Here is a 15,698-nt window from a genome sequence, read left to right as displayed (position 1 = left end):
AAAATACATTAAATATATTTTTAAAATATTTTTTACTTTTTTTGGGATTAAATCATAAATTCTACAATAAGGACATAAAAGGTTAGATTTAAAAGTATTACACAAAACTTTTATTTGAAAAAAATGTGGATTGCAGTTATTGCAAAAACATGCAGTACTCATATTCAGAGTATAACTGGGAGTTTTTTCACGACTAGAATGTCCAACTTTATCCTTAAAACAAAAGTAGTTTACAGATTGAGATATTTTGAATCCAGTTCAGATTCTTACTTTTAAACTATCTCATCTCTAAGGAGTTAAAGAATTAAGAATAAGGACTAAAGTGCAAAAATATTAGATTATCAAATGCCAAATGATCAAACATCTTTGAATGATCAAAAAAATGTACGCTAAACAGTTAGGACAACTATTTTTTTCAAAAATATCACACAATTTTACAACAAAGTTAATTTTAAAGTTTAAGGTATTTATAAACATACTTTTCTGAAAAAACGTCTGTAAAATGTAAGCTCTCTCTTTCACGTTATCTATTTTTCATCTTTCACTTCTCTTCTATTTTCTTCTCTTTTCTTCTCTTCTCTTTTCTTCTCTTCTTTTTTCTTCTCTTCTCTTTTCTTCTTTTTTTCTTCTATTTTTTCATATATTTTTTTCTTCTCTTCTTTTTTTCTTCTTTCTTTTTTCTTATCTTTTCTTTTCTTCTCTTCTCTACTCTTCTGTTCTCTTATCTCTTTTCTTCTCTTCTCTACTCTTCTGTTCTCTTATCTCTTTTCTTCTCTTCTCTTATCTCTTATCGTCTCCTTTTTGTTTTCTCTTTGTTGTTGAAATTTAACCGGTTTTGAGATGAACAATGCAGTACGATCAGTTGTTATAATTTTTCTCTGATTTGTTTACATTTCTAGCTTTGTACTGTATAATTCGGCATTTGGTCATTTGGCATTTGATATTTTGATATTTTTGCGATAAAGTTTTACATTCTCCGGTGACAGCTCTGAACTATAGTTTCATTGTCAACAATTGTTTTCCGTAAAAAATTACCCCATAAATAGGGTTTCCAGTTGTAATTACAAATTGCGTTACGTGTAATAACGAATTCTTTCTATTACGCACGGGCATTACGCGAAATTACGTGTTAATTACGTATACGAAAGAAAGTCTAGTTTCGCGTAATAGAGGCGTATTTACGCGAAATTACGTAATACAAAACCATTCCGTAATTAGTAAAGTACTTAATAATTCTCAGTAATGCATGCAGCGTTGTAACTTTCGGAAATTCTTAATTAAAAAACTAGACCAAACAATGTTTTACTTCCATTTCAAATATTTTCTTAGTTCTTCATTTAGTTTTACTTACAGGACTGACGGATTTTTATTTTATATTTTCTGTTATAATAATCTACGGAAACATTGCATTTTTACTGAAAAGTATTGGGGTTTACCTGAATAAATTAGGATTAATTATGAATTATGATAAAACATTCACGAGTTTTTAAATATTAAAGAAAATTTATAAATTATCTATTGATTGATTTTTGGTCGTAATGATGTGAAATTTAAATTTTATCTAATAAGGCACAATAATTGCAGAATTTGGCAAAATGACGACGTAATTTAGCGAAATTGAAGTTTCGCTAAATACGCATAATTATGAAAAATTTCGCTTTGTAGAAATTACACAAAATTACGCCGTCGTTTATTGCAACTTTGTGAATTTGTATGGACGCTACGTTCTTCAGTATTAGTCGTTTTTAACAATCTTCTCCTTACAGATGCAACAAATAGAAGTAAGATTATTAGCGATCAAAAGCGATTATTTTTGCTGAAAGCCTACACCCCCTTTAATTTTTCTCAAACACTCCCATTAACTAAATGTTCAGTTCTCTGTTGAAAACGAACGGTATCTTGATTGGCCTGGTTATCTGATTAATTTAACTAACTATACTTATTGATACTTATTAAAAAATATTATTTTATATTACGAACATTTTTTTAAATCTTTAATAAGCCATCAAAATTTTTGTCAAACGAATTTGTTTTCAACCTTTGGCATTTTAAAAACTACATAATACGTATTTATATATAATAGTTCTTTTAAAATAGTAGAAAATTTAATGTTTCTAAAGGAAAACCTGTATTTTTGTAAAATTATCTTTGAGAAATGTCAACTTTTCATATACAAATTTGTTTGAGCACCGGAGCAAAATTTAACTTAACATTCTTTAATTTTGTTTTCAATGACCTTTTTATTAAACAAAATTTGAAGACTTGTGAAGTTAAATTTGGCTCAGGTGCTTCAACCAGTTAGATGAAAATTTGACATTTCCCAGAGTGAATGGTACAATTTTTCATAAATATATTTGAGAATATGAGATTTTTCTATCAATCAAGTTTTTAACTTTAATAATTTATTTTGGTTAAGGGGTGTGGACACAAGCTCGCGCATACAAATACAACGATATATCAATAATTCTATTTCCATGTTATTATCAAGGTATTTCTATTATTTTGTTTTGCTCAAGATCAGTTTGAAGTCCCCCAACGTTTTGTGTTGTGCCGTTGTCTTAAAAACTTGACTATGGATAACCCTATAAACCATAGTGAACACTTATTTTACTCAGGTCTATCAATCAAGTAAATATGTTTAAGGTTCGATAGAAGGTTCGAGGGTGGTAATACCTCCTATATGCACCTTTACCACAGATGTCCTACCCGAGTATATGCAGAGAAGGGGTGAAGAGTAACTAAGAGAACTCGGAGAATTTTACCAGAAGTTCGGAGACTCTCTCTCAAATCTGAACCTGCATCCAACCCAACCCGACAAGAGGAGATAAACCATTTTTTATTCTTCTCTTCATTTCTTTTATTTTCTACGTATTTCCTTTTGTTCATATATTTTCTCTTTGTTTCCTTAAACTATTCTAGCTCTCCCTTCACTTTCATTAAATGTTAATTTTTTAATTTCGTTCATTTTTATTCTGCTGATTTTGATATGAGACAAAACGGGACTGTAGGCCAAATGAATTAATTATCCCCTTCTAGTGAAATTAATGTGTGCAGGGGTATGAGCTCTAAGGGATATCGGTTCTGAATAAGATATAGATCAATGCTATAATATCCAGAGATTAAGAACACAAAAGTTCTGACCATTTGACATTCATTCAACCTTCAGTTCTTTTCATTCTTTTTATATTTTTGAAAAAGAAGTTTGGCATTTTTCTGCTCATGAACTATCGTCCAATTCCAATATTTTCTCTTTTGTTAGTAAATCTTCTCTTTTTCCTGGACATTGTTCTATCCTCCAGTTCTATTATGTTCTTGTCATCAACTGGCATGTCTTTCTTTCAATATATTCAATTTTTCTTCTCCTGTATTGGATTTGTTATATATAATAAATATCTTATATATAAAACCTGAGATATAGATGCGTTTGGTTTCTTCAATTTGAATATAATCGCCTTGTGTTCTATGTATAATTCATAACTCTTTCAATTTACAGAGCGTCTTCGTGATAATACCGATATTAGTACGTTTAAAGCGGTTTTAAAGAAAACGAAAGTGAATATTTATTTTCTGCTACTTATAGAAATTAAAATCTAATCTATATAATAAAACAAGATATTCATTTATATGTTCCCTCTGGCCGGCCGCCCTTGGCTATTGTTTTTATATTTCCCAGTTTAAGAACTATGGTTCAATAGAGCGCTGTGTAATGAGCTAATTTCTGTTGGTTTGAAGTCTAATATGGGTAAAGTTAAAACTGCAGAGGAGGGTTTACAGCACACATGGGAGTAGAACAATTGGTTTCTTGTACACTTAGGAGATAGTTGCTGGAGATACAAGGGAACAGTTGGTTCACAAAATGTGAATTGTTCTTTATACTGAATTATAACCAGAAAATGTAGAATGACTGTCGTCTCCGATCTTTCTTTTTATTATGAATTTTTGTCATGGACTGTGAGGTTTATATATATACGATTACCGGCACATTTTTTATAATAAATCAGTCTTAGATTTCACAAAACATTAGCGATATTTCATTAGAAAAAGAAAAAATACAATGTTAATTATGATTCCCCTGTTTTCTAGCTATCATTGTAGTATATGCACAGTACATACTTTTTACAAGATGTAATAGATATATTAATCTTAATTATTAACTTTATTGAATTTAATTCATTTTGGTCTGTAATTTAACAATCTTTAAACAAAATATTTTTCTACTATTTAATTCAAAATGCAGCAACCGACTAAAAAAGTACAAAAGGAGAAAAATTATGCTAATTGGTCAAATTGGGATCAAAGGCACAGCTTGCTGGAACAAGGACCGAACAGACAGATGAATGTGATTCAAGGCTTTTTGTAAAGTTTTCCAAATACAAAATTGTATATAAAAGAAGAAATTTTAATCGAAAACTAACCAAAAATATTTGTCCGATCATTGTGTTTTTCAATTGATAAAAGCTCACAAAAAAGTCCGTATTAAGTTTATTAATTTTTACCTCATTTATTTGATTTATTGATTAATTACAAAATTTGAATACATGAAAATTTGAAACCATTGTAAAATAATGCGGCCCCTTCTTTAGGGTACAGAATTGGGTACAGTGTACATAAAAGTTGACTGTACATGAAAACACTGTAAAGCTATACAGCGTACACGAATCAAGCCACTGTTGTAGTATTGGAGTTCTGTACCGCCAGGGCCTCTGCAAGTGGCTCCAAACTAATTAAAATATTTTTCATTATTTAAATTAGTTTTAAGTTTAATTAAAAATTATCATTGATTCATTCTAATCATTAAATAACTCCAAAATATTCTGGGATTCAATATTTTGATGGTATAATATTATAATCTATTCTAGTTACAGTCGTCGTCGCATATATCAATACCATGAAGAAGACTTTCGGTTTCAATTTTGATTTATCAATCTGTTAAACAGTATGGATACACATTAACATAGAAGTCAATAGAAGATGTCAATTAAAAAACCGTCTTTGATTACATGTAATTCGAAAAAAGCATGTTAAGAATCAAAACTAAATTTAAAAAATCGTCTTCATTGTATTGATAAAATTGCCTACCACTGTATAAAAAGATTATGTTTATTGGGACTACCCTACCTGTATGAATATTATAAGTAATGAATCATATGTTTTTATTTTATGAATGGGGATGAGTGTACAGATTGCGATGGTTGAAGGATTTTGATAATCATTGCAGCCACACCTGCCACACCTGCTCTTTTCATTAATTTTGTTTCTATATTTGAACGAAAAATTGTTTTCATGATTAAAATCTGGAAGTGACCTTAAAACAGTTTTTATTTGATGATTTTAGAAGTATACTGTTTTCAAGTGGTTTAGTAGAACTAAGTGCAATTTCATATGACTCCATGTACATATGGCAATGCCAGATTCACAACTATACCCTTGAAACCAATTTCTGGTCTATAATGTGGAAGATATTGTCGTTTTTCTAGGTTAAAAAGGGCTTAATTCTTAAAATTCCTATAATGTTTTCCTGCAGTAGAAAAGCTTTTAAGAGTGAAAATGTTTTATCAAGGACACTTTACGGTTTGTTAGGTATAATGATTTTCTTACTAGTTGATAGCATCAGATATTCTAGCATCAACCTCCTCAGCAGATGGAACACTATCAACCACATCTCTGTAAATAAGTTTTTGAAAAATGCGCTTTCAAGTAGATAATTTTTTTAATTTGTTTCTTAAAAGCCATTTTGTAGCCTTTGTATGAACTGTCGTGAAGAGGCAAAAAATGTCCTGAAACCTTTTTTAAAATACTTTTTTGCAATGTCGCAATTGCTGTAGTGCCTGAAGGATGAAACAAAGAAGACGACTGTACAGAATCTGCAAATTTTAACCGATTTCTCTTTATACATAAAAATCATTTTACAGAAATACACTGTATTGTCTTTAACTAGCTTCTTGTTATCATCATTAGTGGGGGTAACCCTATTTCTGTTTCTTGTATTAAAATTAATTTGGTGTTTATGTGAAACACAACTATTTATGTTAGAAAAACGTTATACTTACTCTACGTAAGACTCTATTAGTGTTCCATTAAGATTATCCTTTAACTCAGGAACCTTAGTCAATCCGGTCTTAACCTCAACCTAGAGATAAAACATAAGATAAGAATATTTTTTTGAAAATGTGGTCAATCATGGTCAAGTTTGGACAGCCTTGTTCAACCGTGTTCAACCTTGGTCAACATTGGCCTACCTTGGTCAACCTGGCCTACTTTGGTCAACCTTGGTCAACTTTGGTCAACCTTGGTCAACCTGGTCAACCTTGTTCATCCTTGGTCAACCTTGGTCAACATTGGCCTACCTTGGTCAACCTTGGTCAACTTTGGTCAACATTGGCCTACCTTGGTCAACATTAGCCTACCTTGGTCAACCTTGGTCAACCTTGGACAACCTTGGTCAACCTTGGTCAACCTTGGTCAACCTTGGTCAACCTTGGTCAACCTTGGTCAACCTTTTTCAGGTTTAAGAATTATGATCTGCACTGCATCATACCTGAATCTTCTTGGCAATATCAATAAGATGTCTAAGATGGGTTTGAACTTTAACATCTAGATCTTCTGGTACATTGTCAGAGGCAATCTTAACCTGGAAATCAGGAAGTTATTACAATAAAATATATACAGTGGATCCCATAAAACTATTTAACATTTAAACAAATCAACAGAGTTGCAATATTTTACCCAGACAGTAGATAATTTAATTTGTAAGGGTCTATACGCTCTTCGGTATGAGTCGTTTTAAACCATTTTCTCCTTATAGACGCAAAAGATAAAAGTAAAATTATTAGCGTTCGATATCCAATTCTTTTCGGGATCAGCCTATACCTCCTTTTGTTTTTCGCAAACACTACCTTTAAATCAAACAGTCGTCTTCTTATATCACAGTTTTATGGGTCCCACTGTATGCATTATTGATAAATTAAAACTGAAGACTAGGTTTTTAAACTTATGTGCGCCATTGCAATTTAATGTTCAATGTACAATGTACATGCATGGGTTCCATGGTTACATGTGCTGTCATTTCTTAAATTTAGTCAAGTCAAAATTCCTCAAGAAAGCTTTGCTGTTAAAAGCATGAGTAGTACTTGCTTTCCTTTTCCGTTTATAGTTTCCCCGATATCTTGGCAAAATATCAAATATTTCTAGCTTTCTTTAAACTAGGTTTAACTTTTCAAATCTTTTTACCAACACTAGATGTCTCTGAGATCAACAAGAAATATATTAATATGTTGATGCTTACTTGAAAGTAATTTTTATAATCAGAAACTTTTCAATTAGATTTTCTCAAGACTGTTTTTCACTTCGTGCATGGCAATCAATAAAATATCTCATCTTTTTAAAATTGGATTTGAGTAATATTTTCAAGATGATTTGTATGATTTTGGATATTTAATCTGGAGAAAACTTTTAGAAGTTTTATTGGCGTCGCATGAATAGCAATTTTTCTAGGCAATTTTGGTGAAAACTTAAATGCCAATGAATTTAATAAATTTAGTTTCATTTAGGACTGAAAAACAAATGTTATATAATTTTATAAAACGTCTTTAATTGCAATGAAAAACGGGTTTTTTTGACAAAATCTATCACACCAATTCGTTACAGGCTTAGAAAGTTGACTTTTGTCAGAAATAGCGTTTTTTTTCTTAAATGGACCACTTTCTTTGAAGGCATGATGAAGACAACATTTCACCTTTAAATTTTTTTTTCAATTCTATTTAGTGTAAAAAAGTACGCTTTTTATCTTATTTGGCGAATTTAGTTGAATTTATCTTATTAAAAGCATTTTTCTTATTTGCTATTAAAGATAGTTAAGGTGCTTTGCTAGTTTTGATTATAAGATCAAATCTTGTTCCAGTTTACACTGATACAGCCAGAGGACAAAACGTTTGTATTGCGAATACTGTAAATTGGGATTATGCAGTTTGCTGCATCTTGTGGAGTTCTACGTTTTAATTTAATTCCTCGTAGATATCCATGGTGGATATCGAGGTTAAGCAATGTAGGTTATAGCTCTGTTTTACACATAAGTTTCGAACTAACGACACACTGAAAGGTTATTATCACGTTCTATCTGTGTAATATATGTCCTATCTGTTCTTCAGATAAATCTTTGCAAAAATCACACAAATCCTTTCCTATTTATCTTTTTATCTATCTATCCTATCCCTACTTAAGCAAATTCAAAGTTTAAAAATTCTTGTTGAAAGTGTGCAGGATAAATGGACAAAAAGTTTCCTCAAAGTTTTTAACAACCTAGAGGTATATTTAAGTCAATTTAGGAAAAAAAAAAATACTTCAATTGTAAAACCTAAAACTGAAAGAAATTTTGGAAAAGAACCAAGGAACTCCAGAACATATCTTGTTCAGAATTTTTTCCGATAAACAAAGAAATATGAATTAAATTTTACGAAAACCTCCTTCTTTATTCACTTTTCCAACCCTTAATTCAAGATTGAAATAAAATTAATAGATCAAAGGAAAATTATTTAAGTAAAGTTTAGATTTAATTTTCCTGAGATTGGAATTAATGAATAGCAAGAAATAGTTGAACTAATTACAGTGAAACCCTTAATAACGAATACATCGAAAAAATTCATCAAATGTCGTATTCTTCACTTTCTGATAATGGAATGTTGCAGATATTTAGTTTTTTAATTAAATTATTATATGGAACTCATTAAAACTGTTCCCGCATATTCATGGCTATTTATTTATTTTTGCAAATACTGAAATTTGCGTAATATAGTATAAAACTCATTGAAAAATTGTCAAGACGACATTTTATAAATTCTTCCGATGTATTCGTTATTAAGGGTTTCACTGTACTAAAAATAAATCTTCTTTAGTGTGGTTGGGAATGTACATCTCGCAGATTTAACAGTTCGGTCCTTGGAATATGCATTTTCGATCAACGTTTAAACTATTAAACAAAAAATCGCGCATTATCTTATTAAATTTTTTGTTAGCATATGCGTTTAAATAAAAAAGATAACTCTGTAAATTTAAAGATTGGTAAATTAAAGATTGAATTCAAATAAATAATCCAGGGTGATATAAGAAGTAGTTTAACTACGTATATCTGTTCATTAAATCCAAGGATGGATAAATGTTACCGAATCAGCTCCATCTCTGATAACAGATCCAACAGATGGATGAACCTCATCTCCAATATTAGCCAGCTCACGGATCCATTCTGCAGTCTTACTAAACATACAGACTATTTTGATAGCAGTCCCTTAAAAGGCGTAATTTAAAGTGCCCCCTCATTTGTAGACTGGTGTCGATTCACAAAGTACACTCAATGTTGTCGGATTTATTCTTATCAATCTTCAAAAATTCTTTTAATTGTTGAGAACACTTTGTTTTCAAGCTGTTATATATTATAAAATATCATTATTCACTTTAAAAACTAGAAATTAGATTTTTTCTTTCGAACTTTTTTTAAACCGCCTTTAAAAATCACTCGTCAGTAATTTCAAGGAACACTATAATTACACTCTGTACGCATTGTACACCGGTTCCTTTCAAGAATCAAAACTTTTTTCGATATAAATAAACACGTATATTTCTTAACTCGACAAGCAGACTAAGGTTTAAAGGGAACCGTTGTAAATAGGGCATTATCTTCTTTGAATGGAGGGTCACTTGAAATTACGCGTACAGTCCCTTTAATATCAAGAATATGTATCGTTATAAGTCCCTAAAATATCTAATATATTTTGTTACAGGTCAAGATCTTACTTCTTCAGCACTTCCTTTATTTTCAGGGTTATATTTTATCAACAGTGTCTTTATTATTAAAAGTATAATTTCAACTGGAGATAATCTGCTTTAGAAGAAATGTTATATTTAGATCAAAGTTTAAATCTAAAATACGGATAAGTTAGATTTTGCTTCAGTTTAACTTTTCTTTTTCATTTGTTTAGGATTAACTTAATTTTAATAAGAAGTTAGCTTATATTCAGGTTGATTATTTTAAGTTCGTTTAAAAGAAAATTGTTTTACGTTTAAAAACTACTGTACAAATCTTAGATGTTTCTCATAATTTGAAATTGTATTTTCTATAATAAAAGAGAAATTAACAAAAAATTTGGATAATTTTTATCAACATAATATTTTATGCATTTCGAAACTTTTAGAATATATGTAAAACGCTCTATACAAAGTATACAAAGAATGGAAATTGTTTAAAAGGTTTCCTGTTGTCAATGGCAAGCAAGGCATCTTCTAGATATTTAATATTTAATAGCTGAAGGGCAGGGCTTTGCCCGTGGAAAAAAATTTGAAAAAAAATATTTGGTTTGGCCGGCTATAGGCAACAAAAATATGAATGTTTTGTTTTATTATGTAGATTACACTCAACATATACAATAGCGCAAGCGGCAATGATTCTTTGATGTTTTTCTTTTTGCAGGTTTGCCCCCGGCTCCTTTGAAAGAGGTAGGTAAGGCCTAAATAGTTCAGAATTCCAGTTACAAAGTGGCCCCAAATAAAAGTACGAATAACACGTGAGAAATAAACGTATCTAAAATGTCTAGCATTAATGCCCTTTAGATCTTAAAATCTCGTTTTACATCTATAATCCTATCTGTTTACCCATATTTAGAAAACCTGTATATATTGAAGAAAAATTAAATGGAAATGATTACTTTCCACAAACTGTACGTTTGCTCCTCATATTTCTTTATACTGATGGTGTAAACCTTTTTATTTTTAAACGTTTAAGAAATTTGATACCTATAAATATCAAAAGTATATAACATCAGGTTCCAAACATCAAGAGATTAGAAACTTAGTTTTTGTGTCGAGTAATCGTTTCCTTTCAATGGAAACTAGACAGAAAGTGGAGGTTAAATTAAAGCGTTATTACTGATGCGACTTTGTGACCTTGTAACTCCATATAGTTATCAGTTATTGCACAAGAATGAGAAAAATCAACCTATTCGGTTACGTAATAAAAATTCAAAACAATTCGTTCATTTTCAATAGTTTTTCGATAAGAGAAGTTATTTTTGAAAAGATTTAATATTTCAATGGAACGTGAAATTTACTTTAATTAGACGTGGTTTACCTGAGTATAGATGGTAGTTTATTTAGGGTTTCTCCAACCTGCTGGGCAGTTTCAGATGCAACATACTCTTCCTCACCCTGTAGTAGACACTTTTATTCTAGAGTGTTCCATGGAAAACAGGGTTTTCAATAGAAAACTCTTGCATTATACAGAAAACAGGATTTTTTTATCAAACACTTTGAATTCTATAGAAAACCATGTATTCTGATAAGAATACCTTATTCTTCAGAACACTCTAACACTCTTTCTACAGGAAAATTTATTCTATAGAACACCTTGTATTCTATAGAGCACCCTGTATTCTATAGAACACCCTGTATTCTATAGAACACCCTTTATTCTATAGAACACTCTGTATTGTACAGAACACTCTGTATTCTATAGAGCACTCTGTATTGTAAAGAACACCCTTTATTGTACAGAACACTCTGTATCTTAAAGAACACACTGTGTTCTATAAAACACCCTGTATTCTATAAGAATACCCTGTATTCTTTAAGAATACCCTGTATTCTATAAGAACGTCCTGTATTCTATAGACAACTCTGTTTTCTTTAGATTTCAGAACGTCCAATAAAATACAGATTAGTTTGAGAATACAGGGCTGGGGTTTCTATATAATACAGATATTTCTATAGGATGCAGGTTTCTTTTTATAGAATACAGAGTTTTCATACTGATTAGTTTTAAATCATATGATTAAAGTTTTTCTAATTTTTTCCGGTTCACCCTGTTTGCTGTATAATACATTCTCGTGTACCTTTATCTGGATTCGCCCTGCCAGTTTGTTTGGGACTTATGAATAATGCATATAAGGAATATTGAATGAAAAGGGAGCTATAATATATATATATTTATATATTTATATATTTCTAATAAATATATACTGAATAGAACCCCTTTATAGAAAACCATGTTTATTAACAGATACAAGATAAAAGCCATCACAAATTATATATATTTATATATACATATATATATATGAGTCAAAAATAAGATTTTTCTTCTGCGGCTTTTCGGGGACTTAATATTTTTTTAAGACTATAAAAAAATACAACTGGGGACCTATAACATATCCAAAAGAGGACCAAAGGATGTGTACATTTTAAGATAAATCAAGGACTTTCATCCTTCATTCATTATCTATTTATCCATTCAGTATAATAATGTTTAATAAAAAGATCACAAGTTTATCAAAAATACTGTAAAAACTAAATTTTTTAAATCAATAAAAAAAAAATAAAGTGTGGGAACAAGGATTTTGTAAGAAATATTTTTGTCTATTTATTAGAACAATTAGAAATTGAAAAAAAGCATTTTTTATGTTTTTGATAAAAAAAAACAAGATATAAGGAAAACAAATGAAAATACCTGGGCATCTGGTTTAGGTAGGGAGTAGGCACACGTTACAAACAGAACTAATAGCAGCTACAACATAATAATAATAGTAATAGTAGTTATAGTAATAATAATGATACTTGTAATAATGATAATAATAATGATAATAATAATAATAATAAATATAATAATAATAATAATAATAGTAATAATAACAATAATAATAATAATAATAATAATTATAATGATGATAATAATAATAATAATATCAAGAATAAAAATGTTAAATACAATAAGTTGGATAATAATATAAGGACTATGTATAGAGATGACAAAGGGAAGAATGATATCACCATAATTGCATACAAAGACATTAGACATAGTATTACATTTACTCTTATGTATTATGTACCATATAATTTGTTACGTTATCTTTATTCCGATAGATGGGTCCTAAGAGTATCTTTTAAATTGTATTGAACTAATTTAAACTTAATCAGCTTCATTTTCAGCTTCTTTTAATCGTCTAAAATTTGTTTACAATCCTTTTTGTTTGTTTGTTTATAGAGGGAGCGCTTAAAGTTTTCCAAATTTAAATAACAATTTTTAGAATATTCGAAAAACCAATTAACTTATAAAATTTATACCTTAACCATCTTCAAGATTTTGGTGTTTCTTTACCGATGAAAATCTAAAAAGAAAAATTTGATGAAACGATATTTCTTAATTTCCACCCCCTCCCCCCCAGAAATCTATTCATTATAGTTGTAATGTAAAACCTGTTAGTCTGTCGAGATTGAGGGTTTAAAACCAACTGAGAGCAAACTGTGCCTCAATTTAAAACCACTTCGTGGAAACTGTAAAAAAGAATCCAGAAGTAATCTATGCCCATTTTTTTAAATACTTTTTTATGATTGTACTTTTGCAAAAATGTCACTTTGAAGTGAATCTTTGACTGCTTTCGAAGTATTTTTTACGTTGTCCGTGCGGTGAAATGGTCACGGTTTATTAAACCCACAAAGAAGATAGCATGCTCGGACCAGTGTGAACAGGAAATCTGGGAAATTTTGGAGGGAATGAAATAAATCAAAATTAATCGCGTGAAGCAGAATTAAAATATGATATTTATTACCTTTTTTGATGAGAAAAAATATAACACCCCCCCCCCCCCCCCCCCCGCCTCAATATCCCTCGGTTCTTTTTAGGCATGCATACAAAATACCCATCATGAAATTATTTTTCTTATTTTGTTGCATCATATAAAATATTCAAATTTTTTCATAATTTTTAAATTTTTCTATCAAATTTTACAACATGCAATAGATAATAAATATGTGCATTTATTCCAAAACACTCCTAGAAATGACGAAAGAGAACTTGAACTGAGAAAAAACATAGTTTTCCTTAGATATCTCAATAATTTAAGGATTTTTAGTATAGTGCGAGCCATGTAGAAGGCTCTAAATTTGACATCGATTTTCTTTTGTGTCTGTTGATTAATAAATTTCCACATTTTACTTCAAAACCCTGAGAGCAACTCCAAAATCCTGGGCAAAACCCTGGGAGCATTTCAACCCTGAGAGCAGCCACTCCTCTCTCGTTGAACTGTTGAGCGGGAAATAAACCGTCGAAGGAGAAATAAAACGTCGACGGAGATTAAAACGTCGAGGGGGAATAAAACGTCGAGGGGGGAATAAAACGTCGAGAGGGGAAATAAAACGTCGAGGGGGAATAAAACGTCGAAAGGGAAATAAAACGTCGAGTGGGGATTTAAACGTCACGGGGGAATAAAACGTCGAGGGGGGAATAAAACGTCGAGGGGGGAATAAAACGTCGAGGGGGTATTAAAACGTCGAGAGGGGAATAAAACGTCGAGGGGGGAATGAAATGACAAAGATTTAACAATGATACAAAAATGTCCCCCTCAAATGTTTGTTAGCCAATTTGAACAAATAAACAGTTCTAAAATACTTGGTATTAGGAATACGACAATGCCATTCTTCCCTCTAGCTCCAATATGTCCTCGAAGGGTAGAATGAAAGGTACATTCAAATAGATTATCAAGTACAATAGGTGGCAACAGCGAAATGGACCAATTATACACGAGGTCACAAGTGTCAAATATAACGAGGAAAACGAAATTTTCTCACATTAGTTGACATGTTTTTCCAAGATTAAATAAAAAAGTGTAATAACAGGAAATAAAGAACACATAAAATTGCAACTATTTTTTTGTAAAAAAACGACTTTACTCTAAAATTATCACTATTATTAATTATTTTGCATGAAGAAAAACTGAGTTGACACTTGTGACGGAGGAATACAGCTGTATTGAGAGTGTACAAATTCTACGTTGCCATCTATTGTACTAGAATCTATTTAAGAACGTTAAAAAGTTAAGAACTAGATCATATTCATCTATTATTTAATATTTTAAATCATCTAAAATTTTGATATTTCAAATGAGTATCAATATTATTATGTTCTAAATGCCAAATACGGTTGAAAAGATATAAAACACTTATCCTTTGGATTTGTCAGAGGTTGAAAACACGCATCATTTATCGAACTAGATATTCACAAAATTACCCCCCATCCCACCTCTGCTGAATTATATTAATGGATCCTAGCACGACAATTCAATTGTTTGTTATTACCTGAAAGAAAATAAATACAAAGGTTTAAATGAATTATCTAACGTTTTAGTTGAACGAGGATGACGTTTAAGGTTTCGATTCATCCTGCAGTAGTTATGCTCGAACGAGCAAATATAAACAGGGTACAGCAGAGATCAGAATTTAATTTATATTTGATTATTAAACATTCAATTTTTTTAGAAAAATCATATTAATGAAAATTAGCAATATAAAACAAGACATACATATTTGTTCCCTATAGCCATCCAAACGGCTGGACCGAATGGGCTGAAATTTCATGTGGACGCTCATGAGTAACTGGGGGTGACTAAGGCTAAAAAATATAAACTCAAATTTTATTTCCTCCATCAACGCCGGCCTTTTCAATTAGTATGGTAATATTCCTTTGATTATGGAGTAGGATTTATTTAAGCTATTTAAAGCAAAAAGTCGTAAAATCAATGACATTTTTGTTGCATGAATTACCGATAAGTATGTATCATGTAAATATTAATATGTAGGTTTTAAAATGTTTCTGCTAGATTCTTAAAATTGCTATTCATACATCTTTCATCCAAGATCTTTACGAACACTGAAGATAATCAGAA

The 15,698-nt window shown here is 30.4% G+C and overlaps 1 protein-coding gene across 1 annotated transcript; it reads right to left on the bottom strand.

The window, feature by feature from the left end:
* Positions 1-4,466: 4,466 nt before the first annotated feature.
* On the bottom strand, positions 4,467-13,314 carry LOC111695657 (uncharacterized). Its single transcript, XM_023465054.1, has 9 exons — positions 13,234-13,314; positions 13,102-13,145; positions 12,488-12,544; positions 11,117-11,193; positions 9,159-9,249; positions 6,539-6,631; positions 6,051-6,130; positions 5,599-5,664; positions 4,467-4,720 (listed from the first exon to the last, which is right to left on the bottom strand). Exons 2-9 carry the CDS (start codon positions 13,108-13,110, stop codon positions 4,660-4,662), a joined length of 534 nt encoding a protein of 177 aa, XP_023320822.1. The 5' UTR covers positions 13,111-13,145; positions 13,234-13,314; the 3' UTR covers positions 4,467-4,659.
* Positions 13,315-15,698: the final 2,384 nt, after the last annotated feature.

The sequence above is a fragment of the Eurytemora carolleeae genome, unplaced genomic scaffold, assembly GCF_000591075.1.
Source record: "Eurytemora carolleeae unplaced genomic scaffold, Eaff_2.0 scaffold234, whole genome shotgun sequence".
Classification (NCBI taxonomy): domain Eukaryota; kingdom Metazoa; phylum Arthropoda; class Copepoda; order Calanoida; family Temoridae; genus Eurytemora; species Eurytemora carolleeae.
Note: the sequence above shows the minus strand (reverse complement) of the source record. Positions and strands in the feature narration are given on the sequence as shown.

Excerpts from the sequence above, each read along its gene's own strand:
- LOC111695657 (XM_023465054.1), bottom strand. Across the intron at positions 6,632-9,158 it reads TCAGAGATGGAGCTGATTCG|GTTAAGATTGCCTCTGACAA; the intron begins GTAACATTTATC and ends CCTGATTTCCAG. Across the intron at positions 6,131-6,538 it reads ATATTGCCAAGAAGATTCAG|GTTGAGGTTAAGACCGGATT; the intron begins GTATGATGCAGT and ends TTTTATCTCTAG.